We start from the raw sequence: 17,420 nt of genomic DNA, 5'->3' as shown, positions 1-17,420 counted from the left end.
TCCTGCTGGAGGGTAGGAGGGAGGAAGCAAAGCATCTTGCTATGGCTGACACGATCAGCGAAACAAAAGAGGTAAATTTGATTAATAAGGGCAAAGAGGCTGGAATTACTTCTGCAAGTGAATCTGTTGTGATAAATTCTGATGCAACGCTGGTGGCAGACAAACCTAGAAAGAGGTGTAGTGATGGGAGAAGAAAAAAACCTGAAAAAAGCCCTTTGGGGCAGACAGCTGTCCTGGATGCTGGGGTGGAAACAAGCAATCTTTCAAGCAAAGAGAAGGTGGCTGGCAGCACAAAAGAAATGACCTTTGATAAAGATAAGGTGGCTGGTTTTGGAAGAGAGCTTTTGCTAGAGAATCTCACAGGTATAACCAAAGAGGTGCTGGAAGAGCCTGAAATACAGGGTGGCAATAGAAGAAGCTTCTCTGATCAGCCGGTTCTTTCAGGTCATAAAATAGAACCAGCAGACCCAGAAACAGTCAACACTAAAGAAACTTGGCCCATGAATAAAGTTAAGGAACTAGATACATCCAAGCCTCTCCCAGAGCACAGGACAGATGCAGCTGTGGCACACAGTCCCACCAGGGAACTGGTGATGGACAAGCCTAAGAAAAAAAGTAGAGACGTGAAAGGCAAAAAGGCCGAAAATAGTCTTGAGCACTCTGTTGCACTGGGTCCAGGTAACATCCCTGCAGTAGGTGAAGAGGTGGGAAATATTAAACAAATTCAGTCTTTCGATAAAAGCAAAGAGACTAATTCCAGTACTTCCGCAAGTCTGCTAGATGACCTAACTGATACTATTAAAGTACAAGCTCCTGCTATACCTCTGGAGCCAGAAAAATCACACACAAGTAATAAAGAGAAATGCAAAAAGATGGAGGTTAATGTGCAGCAGCCATGTTTTCTGGAGCATAAAGCAGGTGCAGAGATGTTTCCTCCTCGTGACGTGGAGATAACTGACAAAGCTGAAGCAGAAAGTCCCACTCCTTGCAACATGGGGGGTGGACTTCCTATCCTAGAGCATCCAGCAGTGGCAGATCGCGCTTCAGCCACAGTTACTGATAGATCTAAAAAGAGGGGTTATGATGGAAGCAGTAAAAAGGCTAAAAATGCCTCTGAGCAGCCTGTTTTTCTAGACCCAAAAACAAACAGGAGAGAAGTACAGCCTCCCATAGGATCTGAGATGGAATATGGAATGGTAGACATGGATTTGGTAGATGAAAACAGGAACATTAAAAACTTTCCCATTGGCCCTCAAATGCTTTGGAATAATAAAGGAAGCGACTTTGAATCCTTTGCTCAGACTGCAGTAACTGGCCCTGATAACACTGGCAGTGTTTATTCTGGCTTCCCAAAGCAGACAGATGAGGGTGCAAGAAGTAAGGGGCTTCCTCCTCCTGAAGCAGTAGCAGACAACAGCAGCAAAGAGCCTGGATGTGGTGCTGAGGAGATACAGGCGCAGAAATCTTGCGAGCAGCCGATCAATCTGGGACACAAAGAGCCTGGAAAAGAGGTTTCAAAGAAAGATGGTAAAACCAAAGAGGCTGGTTCCCAGGATGGGAGTGAGGCAGGTAAACCACTTTCTTTGGACCATTCGGTTAAACAGGACATTAAATCAAAGAAGGACGAAGTTCACCTTTCTCCTGTGGCAAAGGTGGATGATAAAGAAATAAGAACAGCTGATAAAAAGCAAAACAATGACAGCACTTCCTCAGACCTTCCTCAGAAGGTAGCAGATTCAAAAAATAGACCAGCTCCTGTAGGTGCCAAAGGGACAGAGAAACAAGGAGCAACTGTCTCTTCTGGAGAGAAGGACACTGGCTGCGTTTCTCCAGAACCTGCGGCGATACCAGAGAGCAAAGCAGGAGCAGCCATGTCGCAGGTTGTGGCAGAAGCATCGATGGAGAATAAAGCTGAAGAGGCTGAGTTGGATGGAGACAAGAAGAGTGAGCAGATCTCACTGAAGTACCCAGGCAGTTTGGGCAATAAAGCGGTTGAAGCAGAGGCTGCTGGTTTAAATCTGACAGCTGCTCAAACAACCAAAATAAGTCCTGAAGATAACAATAAGGGTCGTTCTCAGCCTGCAGAAGAGGATGCTGCTCGCAGTGGGGAAGCCCACCTGAAGGGTGCCCCAGCGTTGAAGCCTGAAGTAGATAAACTTGAAGACACAACTAAAGAAAAAGAAGAGGAACGTGAACAAAAGGCTGTGAAGGAGGCAAAGAAAGAGAGAGTTAAAGCAGCAGAACAGATAAAAGGCTACATGAGACCCACAAAGTCAAGAGGGGTGCCAACTCTGCCAGCCAGGTCTGCTGCTCCAGACCGAGAGAAACAAAGGCAGCTGAAATCCACTGGTATGAGCCAGCAGAGGCAAGAAAAAGGTGTGTGTTTGTGATTTGAGCTAGCAGCAGTAATCCAGACAGCTTGCGTGCAAGACCTTGCTATTTGTCAGTGCATTGGCATGAATACGTAATTGTTAATCCTATGTGGCACAAGCAAGTGTGGCATGACTGGTTTTTTGGCTAATCTTAAAAAGGCTGTTAGTTCTGCTTGCCTGTCTCACAGTGCTAATTCCCAAAGTTTGAAGGATTGACAGCTTGGTCTAAGTTCCAGAACTCTTGATTATTTTTTTTTTATCAGAATTTTATTTTTAATTTGGAGTTAATTTTACATAGATATTGTAGAATATTTAAGTAAACTTGCACTTTTTGGTGTTAAGTTACATTAGCTTCTTGTCATCCGAGACTGAAAGTGACCTTCATCTGCGGTGCAACAGTGAATCATCATCATCACTAAATAGCACTGTATGCCACTGGCGGGCAGGGAAAGGGAGTATTTCTGTGGTAGGAAATGTTCTCGATCGCTGTCATGTTGCGGGGTTTGATTTTAATCCTACCTCAGGCTAACTGCAACCATCTACTTTTCCTCCTGCAATCGGTTAATGACGACTTCTTAAGCTACCTTGAACGGCTACATCTATAAAATGTGCTTCCTTCTAGAATAATAATCTTTACGAAAGCAGAGTTGTAACAAGACAATAGTGGGACTGATAGAGATTTTAAGACTTTATGTCTCTGAGACTATAGATGGACTGGTAAGCGTTTTGGACTGTTTAGCCTGGCTGTTGTCCAGCGAACAAGATCCCTGTACTCACAGCAAATGAGATGGAATTAATTTCATAGAATTAATGAAGTTCATAGGAATTTTGACATGAAGAATATAGTATGGATAGAGATGAAATAAAAAAACGTTTTTGTACTTCTGTTCGTTCTAAACCTTCCTCAGAAAGAATTGGCGGCATCTCTGTGAATTCCAGTCTGCTGAGATGGGCTGGGGAAGTTTATCCATACCCTTAGGGCTCTTACTTTTTGCCTTGTCATCAGGCACGAAAGTTTGTTCCTGTTTCTATTTCTGCAGAGTTCCTTGCTGCCAGTTTGCATGATGCAGCCACTAACTTAACAAACGTAGAGCTCAAGTGCGCCTTAACATGCTGGTCAGGTTTTTGAGAGGTTTTGTAATTTTAATGAGTGTTGCATAACCTGAAGTAGTTCTATTTTAGTGAAAGCGGTGTTCTCTGCATGAACTTATGCCTGCAGAAGTAATGTTCTTTGGTGCATGATGCTACAAAATAAAGGGAAAGCTAAAGGCAGCATCTTTTTAAAAAAAATTCTTTAAAGCCTTTCCATTGTCTGCTAGAAGTCTTTATTTTCCTTTGCAAACTGTTGTATTCAAGGGAGCAGAATTTTAGTAGCAGATCCATGCAAAAAAGAAAAGGTCCTTCTGAATGTTTTGCACAAGCAGAGTGTGTACGGAGTTGAAGGATTCCTGGTTCAGAGTAGCTCATCAGCATGTGAGTAAGTTGGTACATACTTTGCATCTATAAGTTGGCCTGACCTAAGTTTGCACAGGTCTCTAATAATATTCAGTTGCTTTCATCCTTTCAGCGCTTCATAGACTCACGGTTGTTTTTTTAAGAGAAGCTCTGAATGACTGAGCTTGTTTTGGAAATGTTGGTTGACATGTTCCTGCGGCAGTTTAAATCCACATGCTGTCAGGTGCAGGGCTGCCAAGGAGCACTGGCAGCAGACCCGGCCCCTGGCATAGCTTTGGGCAGTCTCATGGTGACCGCGCAACATCTGGGCTGAGTGACAAAGCGTAAGTTGCAGTCGAGATCTTAGCAGTGAATGAGCAGGGAAGCAGATTTGCTTTGCCATCCAGATACGTCACCGAGGTTTGTCTCTCTTTCCATCCACTGCCCAACTCATAACGAAGTAGCTGTTCAGTGAGTTGCAAAACATCACCAAAACCCGTACTGAATCCCTAAGTTGGCACAACTGGTGTGGAAGTGCTTTAGGGTGGATCTGAGGATGAAACAGTGAATTTGCGCATCAGCTGAACACAAGTTAAAACCAGAAATCAATGAAGGGAAGGTCTTGAGATTTCAAGACCATGAACATGAGTGTGCTTGTTTACTGGGTAGAGAAGGAGCTAGAAGGATCCAGGAGATCATTATAATGATTAGAGTCCAGATTTCACTAAGTTGATGGGACCATGGACTGTACAGACCTTGTATGTGCCAGTTTATCCTCCTGTTAAGATAACAATTGATTGCTCAAAGGTTTTATATTTTTACTTATCACTGGAACTTGGCAAATGCTTCATCTGTATTTGTCAGGCAGGACCGTGAAGCTCATACTTTGCAACATCTAATATCTGCCCATAATAAACTATTTTTCTTGGTGGTGGGCAGTCAGTGATCTACTATCAAAATAATGCATGTAGATATTTTGGAGGATCTTCTGCTGAAGTTTAGTAACGGAAATCTCTTCAGCCAGGCTCCCATGTCTTACACTGTGTGTTCTAGAATAACAGGACGGCTTTCCTAAATGCATCAGCTCCTGTATGTACTGCTAAAATAGGTATGAGCTTTGTGATACAGCTCCCTGGGGAGTCATGGCAACTGTGATGCTGCAGATTTCTCTCACTGACAGAAGTTGTATGTATCTTTTATAAACTAGGCCTGCAAACTTCTGTAGGGTTTTTTTTTTTTTTTCTAATTTTGACTTTGCAGCTTAAAGTTAAGAAACATTGGATGTAGGGCTGTTCATGCAATTTGAATTTAATCCCTTATCCATCTCTTGGATTTATTTGAGCTTCTCATTTTTGTTGTTGTCATTGTAAGAACTGCCCCAGATTCTTCTGGAAAACTATTTTATGCCTTTTAACGTCAGGAGGCAGCTGAGATGACAACCAAAACATGCCAGACACTATCAGCCTTTAAAATGTGACTGAACCTTTATGCTACCTCTTGTGTGGAGTTAAAACTAAAATTGGGAAATATGTACAAAAAGCAGGGTCCTAAAATCCGTACTTCCAAGCAGGTGCCCTGGCTGATGCAGAGCTGGGGATCTGATGTTGAGGAATGGCTAACAGAGGAAATGATGGAAGACTTTCATTCATCCAGTGTTGAGCCGTTTGATTCAGATTTACTGCTAGCATCCCTCTTCCCCTTACTCCTCAAGCTGTATTTCAACATTGAGACTTTGGAAAGATTTTTTTGATTTGCGTAAGCTCTTCAGCAAAGGGCCATCTTTGTGTATGTCTGTTATAGTGATGCTCCAGTACTTAATACTGTGGGCTTTGGTGCTGGCAGAGTAAAGAGCTTATTGCATAACCACATTGTGGTCTAGCCAGTTATGCTTCCGAGTCATTCTCCCAAACATGGATTGGAGGGGCCTCTTGAAGTGGTCACCTGAGGCTGAGTTTCTCTCTTTCCTCAAAAGCTTCCATCTCAATCTCTGTTTCTGCCTTCGGTGGGCATCCTTCCAGTGCCCGTCCTTTCAGCTGAGCTGATGACAAGCTGTCTTTGCAGCCCATTGGCACAATCACCGTGTGTAATACAGTACATATTTCTCAACATGACAGCTCTAAATCCCTTGTGTGTAAATAAGATACATTTAAAAGCAAGAAATGCCATCCCTGCTTAATTACAGTATTTGCTTTTCTTCTACATCCACAATGAAGCCCTTTCTCTAAATATTTTCTTTTCCTGACTGGTTTCCATTATACTGGTGTCATTATAATGTTAAGTCAGTTTAGCATTTCCACAGTAACCTCTCATTCACACAATGTCTGTAATTCTCCCATGGGACCCCAAACTGTAATTGGGTTTGTCTAATATGAGCTGATCAGCTACATGAACGCAGCGGGCCAGTGGACTGTATGGGTGTGTAACTGCATCCATTTTACCTGGAATCATCATCACAAATGCAGTTGTGGACAAGTACCCCATAATAAGAGTGGTATTTTAATAATGCTTTCGAAATGGTCAGAATAACATCATATTGCAGCCTGTTCATTTCACTGCTATTTATCCCAGGTGGGTATATGAGAGAAATGAAAACCAAACAGTGGCACCAGCCAATTCTCATGTCAGAACTAAATATATTTATGAAGCAGCAAGAGAACTTTGCTGTTATCTGCTTTTCCCCTAAATTTTTGCATGTGTGCGTTTGTATTTGATTCTGCTTTAACAGAAAGTTTTGTTGTGGTATCGGTTCTATCTGTAATTAAAAGGTGAGTTGAGCTTAGAGAACATTTTTGCAGATCTGTAGCTTGCAGATACCGGGTATTCAGAGGCCTGTTTGTCTTCTGTTGAATCAGTGCATAGCTCTGAATATGTTCTTTTAAGGGTTGCTCAAAACAGTTCTAACTGACTGCATATGCCCATTTTTTTTTTTCTAGTTGGTTTTGTACTGTGTGTTATATCGATACTGGCTTTTTTCTAGCTGGACGGTCTCATGCAGCAATTCTCATTTTAAGCTGGCACCATAATCTTTGGCTAGGACTTCCTAAGCTTTGTTTTCTTCCTTTATTTTATATTCCTGCTCATCCTTGACACTCTGATTTTCAAAAAAAAGCTGGGAATGAAACAAATATACTTCTGTTTATAAATTCTGCCAGATTAAGACTGTTGAACACCTCTCCTTAGCGATGTTGTTTAACTTTCAGGGGATATCTGAATTTCAAGCCTCATCTTTCCTTGTTGATGTTGCTAGTTCATTGCTTTTGTATCATTCAGTTCACTTAGTTTTGCCTCTTTTCAGTTTCCACTAGCAAATACTCCTACAATAACCAAATACTGGTAATATTTTGAGTTGGGAACACTCTTGAGTGCATTTTAATTCTGGTTTTGGCTGATCACTAGGATTTTTAATGTATTATGTGTAAATTCTGAAGTAAATGGATTTTGATCTGTAAATGTCCTTTCCTATCAAACAAGAGACTGCGTTTGAGTATTGTACGGCTCCGCACCTTTTAAATATTAAGCTTGTAGTGCAAAGTTATAGTGGCCAGAACACTAAATATTCTGGTTCACCTTTTTATCCTTTAGCCTGGCTTCTTCCAGACTGCGAGATTAAATGAAGTGTGGAAGTTCAGCGGGTAGTGTCAGACTTCGGGCTTCGTGTGTTGCTGCTTGTTTTACACGCAGTGGGTGTGTGGCTGAGCAGCACAACGTGTGTGTGTATGGACATACGGACGGGCGAGTGTATAAATTGCAGTTTTACAGACTTGGCTTTTATAGACAGAGCGTATCCTTGATGGTTCTGGTCAGCCTGATCACTGACTGTTATTGGTAATAACACTTAATTAGAGATCACGTTAGTTGGAGATGCTGGCAAGGAGTAGCTCATCATCCTGGAAAGAGATGTTGCCTTAGAAACCGGTGCAAAGGATTGCACAGAAACGATTGTGTTAGATTAAAAAAAAAAAAACAACCAACCAACCCTCCCCACCCCCCCCCAAAAAAAAAATAAACCAGCAAAGGCATTAGAAGGGATAAGTAATAGCTTTGGGAGTCAAGCAAAAATAGAAACACTAGGCTGATTCATCTGCTGAGGCTGGAAGCTTGCAGATTGGGTATTAAGTTGTGACGTGTTGATGTAGTGATCTTAGTCTGCTCCGGCTATTGGCACTGTCTCAGCCTGGGCAGCCGTGTTGTACCTGGTAAAGCCCAGGGAAGTGGACAGGGATTCTTTGCAGTTTCTTCAGCACATGGGTATGTCTTCCCTTGGAAAACGCTCATGTTCAGAGATACAACATAAGCATCAAAATGTATCTAAGCAGCTCAGATAAATGACTACAGATGTGTTTAATGTTGGTACTGAAACGTGCTATATGTGCTCAGCTTCCCTGACAGGCTTATTTGTGTCAACTGTACCTGTAAGAAAAGACAGGATTTAATGATAAGAGGATGTGAGCAGGCAAAATATAACCTTCCTCCTTGTGAAACAGGCTGCTGTTTCACCACTGAAAGGTTGAGAGAAGCTCCAGGCAGTGAGCAAATCTCTACATGCAGAAGCTGGACCAGGGTCTGACTTGCAAGACCATATACCTATTTCACTGCCATTATCTGACACATTCTTGAAAACAAAGATGGTGGGGAGCCAAAAGGATTGTTAAACCCCCAATTTGATACTTGCAGAGTACGAAATCTTCCTCAAAGTTGAACTAAGGGTAAAAGCAGTGGATGGGCTTCCTTTCAGGAAGTCTCTAACTTACCCTTCTAACCCAGCTCCTCTTTAGCATGGGCCCTTTCTCATTTGTTGTTTTTTCAAAATCTGTTCAAGCCCTCTTGTTTTCTGAACATCCTCCTACCCTTTCCTGCATATCCTTCATTGACTAGTACTGCTTCTCTTCTAATTCTTTAGAAAATTTAAGCTTTGTCAGAATCTAAAGGAAGAACTGGGACCAAAGCTCCTGTGTCAGGACTGCTGGTTGTGTGTTACGAGCTTTGGTGATTTCTGGTCTCGTTGGAAGCTTAGCACAACCACTGTGATGTAGCTTCAGAAGCAGAATATTAATAAATTTAAAGAAAAAAAATGCATTTGGTAGAAGGTACAGGCTAGGGCACTGGAACTGAGAATGGGTATCTGGAAACAACATGCTATAGGCAGGATGAAGCTGTTGAAAAGCTCTCAGTATATGAACTCTACATTACCTCCATTAATGTCCTGAGAGATTAAATATTAGATGACTTTAGAGATTTTTTTCGTAGCTAAGTATTCTCCTGCTTCTGAATATCCCAGGTATTGAATATGGTTCATTTCCTACATTAAAAAAATTATTAAATAAAGTAACAATGGTGGTTGTTATTGGCTGTATATTGACATTGAGTCACGCTTTTCTTTCCAGTGATGCAAATCTCTTCTGTGATACTGGGCTCTGAAGTACCAGCCCCTAAATCAATGTGGGTTTTCTCCTCTGTCTATTATAAGCGGTAGCTGTTTGCTTTAAAAATAAATAATAATAATTTAAAAAATCAAATAAAAACCTACTAGGTGGTTTCAGGTAGCTTTACCAACTTGCCCTCACTCCTGGTGAAGTGCATTAAGTGATCTCCAACAGATTGAAATTTGCTACGAAAATATTGCTGTGGAATTGACTGAGCGATAGAGGAATAACAGTAGTTACATGGGATTAGATGACTTCAAGGTCTGCCATTTTGGGGAGCAGACTAAATACTCTTAGAGTGAGCAAGTGCTTCCAAACGTTAGTCCTACATCAGTTACGAGAGAGAATGCAAGCCTTGAGCTAAGGTCCCATTTTCCACTAGCAAGACACCTATGAATATTTTAAAGTGAAGAAAAATTGTTGAGGCCTTTTGAGAAGTGAAGCTTGTGGGTGGAACTATTCTGGTTAATTAGAGGGTGTCATGAAAGATTCATATAACTTACAGTTCCTTAGTCATTGTTTTTAAATATAGCAGTGTCTTAAATCTAAAGCTTAAATACAAGTAGATAAATGTGTGGATTGTAGCATTTCTCAGCAGCAGGTTAAATTCAGGGGGCGTAGTGTAGCTTGCAGTCTCTGGGTATAAAAATACATTTATGCTCAGTTAAACTATAGCAGGGAGTCCTTCTACTGCATCAGCTATAAGGACAAAATTTTCTCCTGGACTTGGAGGATATTGATGTCTGTAATGGTCAATGTCTGTAAAATATTTCTTCACTATGAGGGTGGTGAGGCACTGCCACAGGTTGTCCAGAGAAGTTGTGGATGCCCCATCCCTGGAAGTGTTCAAGGCCAGGTGGGACAGGGCTTCGAGCAACCTGATCTAGTGGAAGGTGTCCCTGCCCACGGCAGGGGGGTTGGAACTACACGACCTTTAGAGGTCCCTTCCAACCCAAACCATTCTACAATTCTATTGTAATCCTGGTTCAAAGAAGAAAATTTGCCTTAGTCAAGGATTAATCTGTACCAGGCACTTAAGGAAAAAAAAAAAAAAAACCAAAAAAAAAAAAAACCAAAAAAAAACCCCAGCTCTGCAGTTTGGTGCTAATGCAGTAGTAGCAATCCAGATATTGGTGGCTGAGTGGCTAGAAGCAATCTTCAGCACTCTTGGGTAGGCTCCCAGTTTAACCAGGGAAACAATGTCCAAGTCAAGAATTGCAGTTAGAAAAGCCATGTCAAGGATGCTGGATATAGAGGCTTCGCAGGAGGGCTGAGTAGTGCACTTAATACGTGTTGACTGGTTTTGAATAGATCAACACAAAATGTGAAGTGCCAGGTGTAAAGTAAGTGCAATAGAAAAAATGCAGCTCAAAAATATTGTAAGATACGTTCACATTTTAAAAAAATATTTAAAAATCAAGTTTACAGTATTTAAGACTACACAACCTCTCCTAACCTGTCCCATTTCATCCTTTTCAGCTTTGTCCACTTGCTTATATGAGCGACACGGTTTGTGGATTGTGAAATCCTTATTACAGCAACACTTGTGATCACTGTTGACTCCAAAAGAATATATTAAAATTCACTGAAAACAAAGCCCTTGTGCTGAAAGAGGTCATTATGTGCTGTAGTGTTTGGGGTTGGGCTTGTTTGGGGGGTTTGTGTTTTGTTTTTGTTTAAGGAGAGGAAAATTGCTGACCTTAGTTCCTAAGTATTCTTAAGAGAGTCGTTCCTCAGCAGGAATTAATGCTTATAAAGGCGTTGATCGTAATAGGGTTTGACAGAGAAAAAGGAGATGACAATATTTCCCGAAATCTGTAACAACCCAAGAAATGCTGCTCACAGAAAAATCACTTCACTGAGATGATTAAAGCCCCACTAGCATCTGGCCAGAGATGGGTATTTCTGTTACAGAAGTGTATTCCTCTTGATTTTTACAAAAGGATAAAACCTGACGTTTTCGTTTGAACTAGTGGCTGAATCCAGTAAATGAAGGCGGGCGGCAGGCAGGGGGTGGGGAGGAAGGAGTTTTGTCATGAATACAGGGGGCATGGTGTGTCGTCACCGGCGCCAGCAGCCTGCGAGCTCGGCTCGCTCGGAGCTGGTGTTACAGCCACGGGAGGAAGCGAAGCGATCGGAGATGTCTCTCTCGAACAAGCAGCCCGCATCGCTCTCTGAATACAGCCAGCTGTGCAAAAGCAAGAACACGGAGAGCTTCTCGGAAGCCTTCCACTGCATGGAGTCCCCGAAAGACTTCGGCAAAACTGAATTCGAATGGCAGAGGACTGAGGGGAAGCTTAATGAGATTGGTTTGAATGTAAACTCAGGGGGACCAATTAAGGATGGGCACGTTAAGAATGCTGGTTTCACAGATGAGGACAAGCTCTGCTTCTTTGAAGGAAAACTAGACAAAGAGCTAAAAATAGCTCAGAAAGACAAAAGAGAAACTGAGGTGCAAGGCAAAAAATACCAGGCAGCTGCAGGTCACCTTGAGAGCTGGTCTTTGATTTCTGAAACGTTTCCTTCTGCAGAAGAGAACTTTGCAAACCCTAAAACTACAGATTTTCATGTGGGACAGGCAGGAGCTGAAAAATCTGGTCCTGGGCTGGGTAAAAATGAAGCCATCACCGATCAGGAGAAAGCAGCCGGTCAGGCTGGAATGGAGACCAAATGCCAGCCAGACCCAAACCTGCCCAATCTGTCTGTGTCAGAGAGCGATCCCAGCAAATACATGAAGGAACAGGAAATCAGTGTCTGGAATCCAAATTTCCACCCTATTCTGCCTAACAATTCGGGGTCTAAAGAAGCAACCGTGAAAAAAGATGGAGCCCCCAGCTATTGTGTAATTGGGGTGGTTAATGACAACTATGTGCAGAGTGGATTTTCTTCTTCCTCAACGGCATCTAAGCCAGAACCTCCAACTACCACCGTAGAGCTCGCACAAGATGACTCCAAAAGTAGTTACTTTAATAATACCACTGAAATGGAGGAAGAGATGGAAGACAAGCTGAGCTGTGCAGACGATGGCAATTTTCTGAACAGGGCTGCCCACCAAAGGAAGGCAATGAGGCGTGCAATGTCAGAGTGCTCTCACTTGTCAGTGCCCCTAACCCTTAACCTGGCTGATAAATACCCTGAGCCGGTGCTTAGAGAAGACGTCGCTACTGGTCTGCTCTCTCCTAATAGCAGCCTGACCCAGTGCTCGAGCCCCACAGCCAGAAAGCCAGGCGCTCCAATGAAAAGGTCAATGACTGTGTCAGAAGAGCAAACATCTGTCTGCAGCTTGGGTCCTGAGCAGAGCCATGCAGGGCTGCCCAGCCTCGTGGTGAAGGAGCATCAGTCCCTCCTGGCAGAGGAGCCGGCTGCCAAGAAGAGAGAGGAGTGGAACAGCGGCAGCAACTCGGTCAAGAAAGAGCTGGGCAGCCCGGGCTTGTATCACAGCAAGCTGGAGCAAATCCCTGAAATCAGCAGCCAGGACAAAGAGAGGGAGGAGGTGGCGGTGAAGAAGGAGAAGAGAAATGCCGCCGATGGAGCTGCTGGGTTTGATTCTCCAAAAAGCCAATGCACCGAGATGGAATCCAGCAAAACTGCTCCACTGGAAAGAAAAGAAATTGAGGTCAGCGATGTGCAGAGCTCTCCGTCTCCCAAGCAAGGAGATTTACCACGTGATGGTATGTTGCTAATTTTTACCTTCCTGGGGAGCGAGCAGACAGTAGCTAGGAAGCCAATAACTGACTTTACAGACTGCAGGCAGAGGGTGGGTGGCTTAGTACACCTGAAAAGACTGACACGGTACAGGTTCCGGTAGTTAGAACAAAGGATGTATGTTTGGATAGACAAAAATGGAGGAAACGTAAAAAAATAATTGCCTGGCTGGTTCCACAGCATTTGTTGCAGCACCAGCCATGAATTGCTTGCTGGGATCCTAAACCTGACTAGTAGCTTTTAAAATCTGTAGTATCCACAGTGGTAAAAGGTCTCTCTTCAGTACCCTCTTGCCACTCCCTCTTGCGAGCATAGGTACCCTTCTGATTTGCAAGCTGTATTGTTAGAGTGAGGGCGTTACCAAAGTTAAAACCTTTCAACCTTTGTCAAAAAAATCTGAGGATTGTGCTTTTCTGTTAAGCTTTTAGCACCTTTTGGTATTTCTGTTTGATGGGGCCAGCAGGAGTAAATGGGTAGAAGGAATTATTTACGTAGTTAAGCTCTTCCTAACTGTTTCAGTGCTGAAATTCAAAGTGGAATTTCCCCATTACTTTCTGTAACCTCTTTCCCAAAACCCCGGTTACAATGGAGCCTTTCCCATTGCAAAGTGTCAATAGTAGCTTGTTTCATTTTGTAGTGTTTTGTTGTTTCGATAGTGCTGTGATGTATGAGGTCAGTCTTCCCGAATTTAAAATCTGTGAGAAGAGTAGTTAATCTTTGTTCTCCATCCTGGAACAACATCTATGTCCCTCTTGCCAGCTTCAGCCAGCAACAAACCTGCTTTTTTCCCAGATTTTGGGTGCCAGGATGGTCTGTGTGCTTTGTCTGTCGCCCGCATTAACGAGAGGTTTGCATGGGAAGAGGAAAGAAAACGTATCAGGGAATAAAGACCAAAAACTTGCATCAGAATTTTTGCATCCAATGACTTTTGTAGCCAGCTGGTTTGCTAAACCTTCAGAGCACTAGTATAAAACTTGAAATTGTGATACCCCGGTGTGAGAAAGGAGAGTAACGTGCAGGTGGGTAGAGGGATGCGCTGCTCAGGTAGAGCTCCAAAACGCTTAATTTGGGTTAATAAGCTGAGCTCTCCGCAGCAATGAGCATGGAAAGGCAGTCTCTGAGTAAGGTGGTGTGCTGGGAGAACTACAGATTAGAGTTATTTTTGTTTTTGCGGTGTGTTAGTGACACCCAATGGTCAGTCTGTCGCCTCCTGGCTGCCTGCGCAAGGCTCGGATCGTAGGTCCTTCTTCCAGCTGTCAGTAATCACTTCCAACAGAATCATATTCTGTGTCTAATTAGAGTTTTACTTTTCTCTAATAATTTCTCTAAGATGCTTCCATTTCCAAGAATGATGGGCAGAGATCTGTAGAACAAGGTTTTGGCAATACAAACCTCCCCGCTCCAAAGTGCCAACATGTCTTATCTTCTTCCCTTTCCATTGTCTCAGTGTTACCTTGTTCCTTACGGTCTACTTGGTGCACAGATTTTAAATAACTCTGGCAGTCATGAGATGAAGTAGCGTCAGTTTTGGTGGCAGCGCATCCCGGATTGCAGACATTGGTCCTTCAGAGCCTGAACAGAGATGTCAAGTCCTTTCACGCAGGCAGGAGTCATCAGCTCTCCGGTTGATAGTTGCCAGAGCGGTGCAGTGAGCTCCTGGCTGCGAGCTGCAGTTGGAGGGGATGTCTGGAGATGTGTTTGCTTCGGCGCAAGTAGGAGCCGTGCAGCTGTATGTTTACCTGCGCTCAATTTTGTACTTAAACACAAAAGGGTCATCAGTCTTCTTGACAACTTAAACATGACATGAGTAAAAGTGATGTTGGCAACAAATGTGGAATAGAAAAAAAAAAAAAGTACTGCATTTGTGCACACCTCTCATGTCACAGAATTCCTGGGGTGGTGGGGTTTGCTGTTATCCGCTCTGCGACTGACGTTTATTTGCAACGAGGCCAATTAGCGAGGAGGTTCATATCTTGGGATATGAGGAAACCAGGTTTGGGTAGGTTAGCAAATTCTGTCGGGCTGAAGAGGCAACCATTTCAAAACACAAATATGTAGGATTTTTAAACCAGAAAAACATTAAAAATATAATCTAAAGTGGATTGACGTGTTTTCCCCAGAGGGGTTGAGCATCAGTGATGTAAAGGTCACTGAAAGATACGAACACTCAGAGTCTTCTGGTTGGGTTGCTTTTTGCAGATGGCTAATTTGTATCACCAGGCTTTTTTTAAGCATCTAGGTTGGAAAATTTTGTGCTCTCACAATCTTTATTTTAAAAGCTAGTTTATCAGCCTTATAACCATAGGTCTGAGCGTGAACTCATATGGTAATAACTGAGTTGGTGGACAGCTCATGGGCTTTCCTGGGCAAGAATACGATAGAGTTATAACTTCTCTTTTACTCTGTTCTCCAAAATTAACGACTGGTTAGATTAGGTTTGTTTTGTTTTGTTGCGTACAATGCATTAGTGAGAAATAAACTCTGGATTTATTCTCTCCTGGAAGAAAACATAGCGGTAGAAGCAATAAAATGTTTTCTTTGCTTTATATATGTCGTTCAGAAATAATTTTTGGAGTGCAAGAGAAAACAGACAAAAATTCCTTGGATGTTTCTGAAATGCTTTCAAACTTTCTATGATGAGATTCTGCTTCCTCTCCCCTGTTAATAAGCAGAGAGGTGGTTGTAATAAAAATAACTCAACCAAGCAAGCGATCTTGGCTGTAAGTATGGAACTGATTCTAAATCTGTCCTTTGCGTTTTATTCACGGCTAAATTATCCATTCATATCCTTATCAACTTCCCCTGCTTCAGTCTTGGTATTCACCTTGCCGGTCTCCTTCCAGTCACAAGGCAATGTGTCCAAAATGGCCAACATATCTATTTTACCTGGTAGAAATATGTTTTTCCTTCCCCTTGTTAATTCCTCTATTTTTCTGCCTGTCCTATCTGTTCATTCTGAACTTAGCACTTACATTCAGGGTAACAACTTTTATCACCTGCACCTTTTTTCATCCTAAAAATTCTTGAAACAATTGTCCAGCCTGATTCTAACCATTCGAATGGCATCTCTCAGAACTTCTGCCAAAAGTAGATTTTTCTTGGTCCTATCCAGCCAGGGTTTGTTTGGTTTGGTTTTTTTGCTAAACCTCTAATATTCCTGTTTTTTAAGGTGACCTAGAATTGTACATAAAATATTTTTCTTGCAGACAGTTGGGTGCTAGTAAGTTCATTCTAAAAATTGTCAAAAAGGTGTAACCGTTCAAATCTCTCGTGTACCCACGGCAGGTATTTTAAGCAAGGAGATCCTGGCTGCAGATTAGTCCTGATCAGAGCTGAGCTGCAGGACTTGTTCCAGTCCCTTATTTCATCAGCAATTGCTGCAGATTCTCACCAAAACAAGCGGTCACATTGTTTCCGGCACTGAACAATAGATTTGATTCATGTTCACGTTGTGTATAAGCTGTTGTGTGATTTATTGCACGTACCTAATATGTCACCTCCCATGGTATCACGTAGATAAGCAATGGTGTTCACCACTGCCTTCGCTTTCTGCCTTTTCTCATTTTCTTTGAATTTCCTCCAAGTTGAAATATTTTCTGCTCTGAAATACCAGAAATTCCAGGCTCCGCTGGACCATGCTCGGTTGGGACTGTCACCTCTCTGATACTCAGCAGCTCAGTGTATGCATCAGAAAAATTTTCTTGGTTTTCTGACTCTTAGTTCTTCATAAATCCATAAGCAAGGGGTGCAATCCAGTGTAACTTCTGAATCTCCTGCAGGTTTTTTCTGCAGCAGAACGCTTTGTGGTTTAGATAAATATAGAATCCGAGACTTTCAACATGACTGAGTTAGGCTGTGGTAGCCTACCGCCTCAGGTTTACACAGATTAAAGTTAATTATGGCATTAGGAAGTATCAGACCAGCTACCTCGTAATGAACTAATGATACTTGTTCAAGTAATGTTAGTGGTGTGGATGGTGGCTTGCTAACGAGGCTCCTTGCCAGATGAAATCATGCTTTTAATGAGAAAGAAAAGAAATAAAGGAACTCAGGCTGCAGGAAGGAAGAGAAAATGAAGGTACCGGTGCTAAACAGTGGCTGATACAGGCTGTGGATAGTTCAGTGAGAATTCTTACTTAGTGTATGCATGTTCAGCCTTAAGTATAAAATAAATATTGGCATCTCTCAGGGACTGAGTTTAAAATTGATGCTGGAAGTATTGTAATCATTATATAAATCAGGTGGGTTCCCTGTTCTGTAACACCCGCTGTGCTTTCTCAAAAGTCACAAAAACTACTGGGCATTCGAGGGAGACTACCTTCAGAACAGTGGTTTACAGCCGATACATAAGCTTTCCTCTTTCCCCTTTCTCTGGGGAGAGATGAGAAGGGCAAGGAGATGTTCAGTAGCAGAAGATGGGTTGAGGGCAGCATGTGCCGGTCTTGTGCAGGGATGTTGGTTGTGGTGGTGCACTGCTCATCCCTGG

General features: G+C 42.6%; 2 protein-coding genes across 6 annotated transcripts in view; both read left to right on the top strand.

Moving 5' to 3' along the window:
* The window catches only part of LOC103916190 (microtubule-associated protein 4-like), a 104,798-nt gene extending 104,705 nt beyond the window's left edge, over positions 1 to 93 (top strand). For all 4 annotated transcript variants that reach the window (XM_009323147.1, XM_009323148.1, XM_009323144.1 and 1 more), the window contains one exon: positions 1 to 93. In XM_009323147.1, coding sequence (XP_009321422.1) covers positions 1 to 75 — 75 coding nt within the window. In that variant the 3' untranslated portion in view covers positions 76 to 93.
* The window catches only part of MAP4 (microtubule-associated protein 4), a 51,256-nt gene continuing 33,854 nt past the window's right edge, over positions 19 to 17,420 (top strand). For both annotated transcript variants that reach the window (XM_009323150.1, XM_009323149.1), the window contains exon 1: positions 19 to 2,376. In XM_009323150.1, the coding sequence (XP_009321425.1) occupies positions 42 to 2,376 (2,335 nt within the window). In that variant the 5' untranslated portion in view covers positions 19 to 41. The remainder of the gene's footprint in view (positions 2,377 to 17,420) is intronic.

Source organism: Pygoscelis adeliae, unplaced genomic scaffold, assembly GCF_000699105.1.
Source record: "Pygoscelis adeliae isolate BGI_AS28 unplaced genomic scaffold, ASM69910v1 Scaffold444, whole genome shotgun sequence".
Classification (NCBI taxonomy): Eukaryota; Metazoa; Chordata; class Aves; order Sphenisciformes; family Spheniscidae; genus Pygoscelis; species Pygoscelis adeliae.
This window is presented reverse-complemented; position numbering and strand designations above follow the sequence as displayed.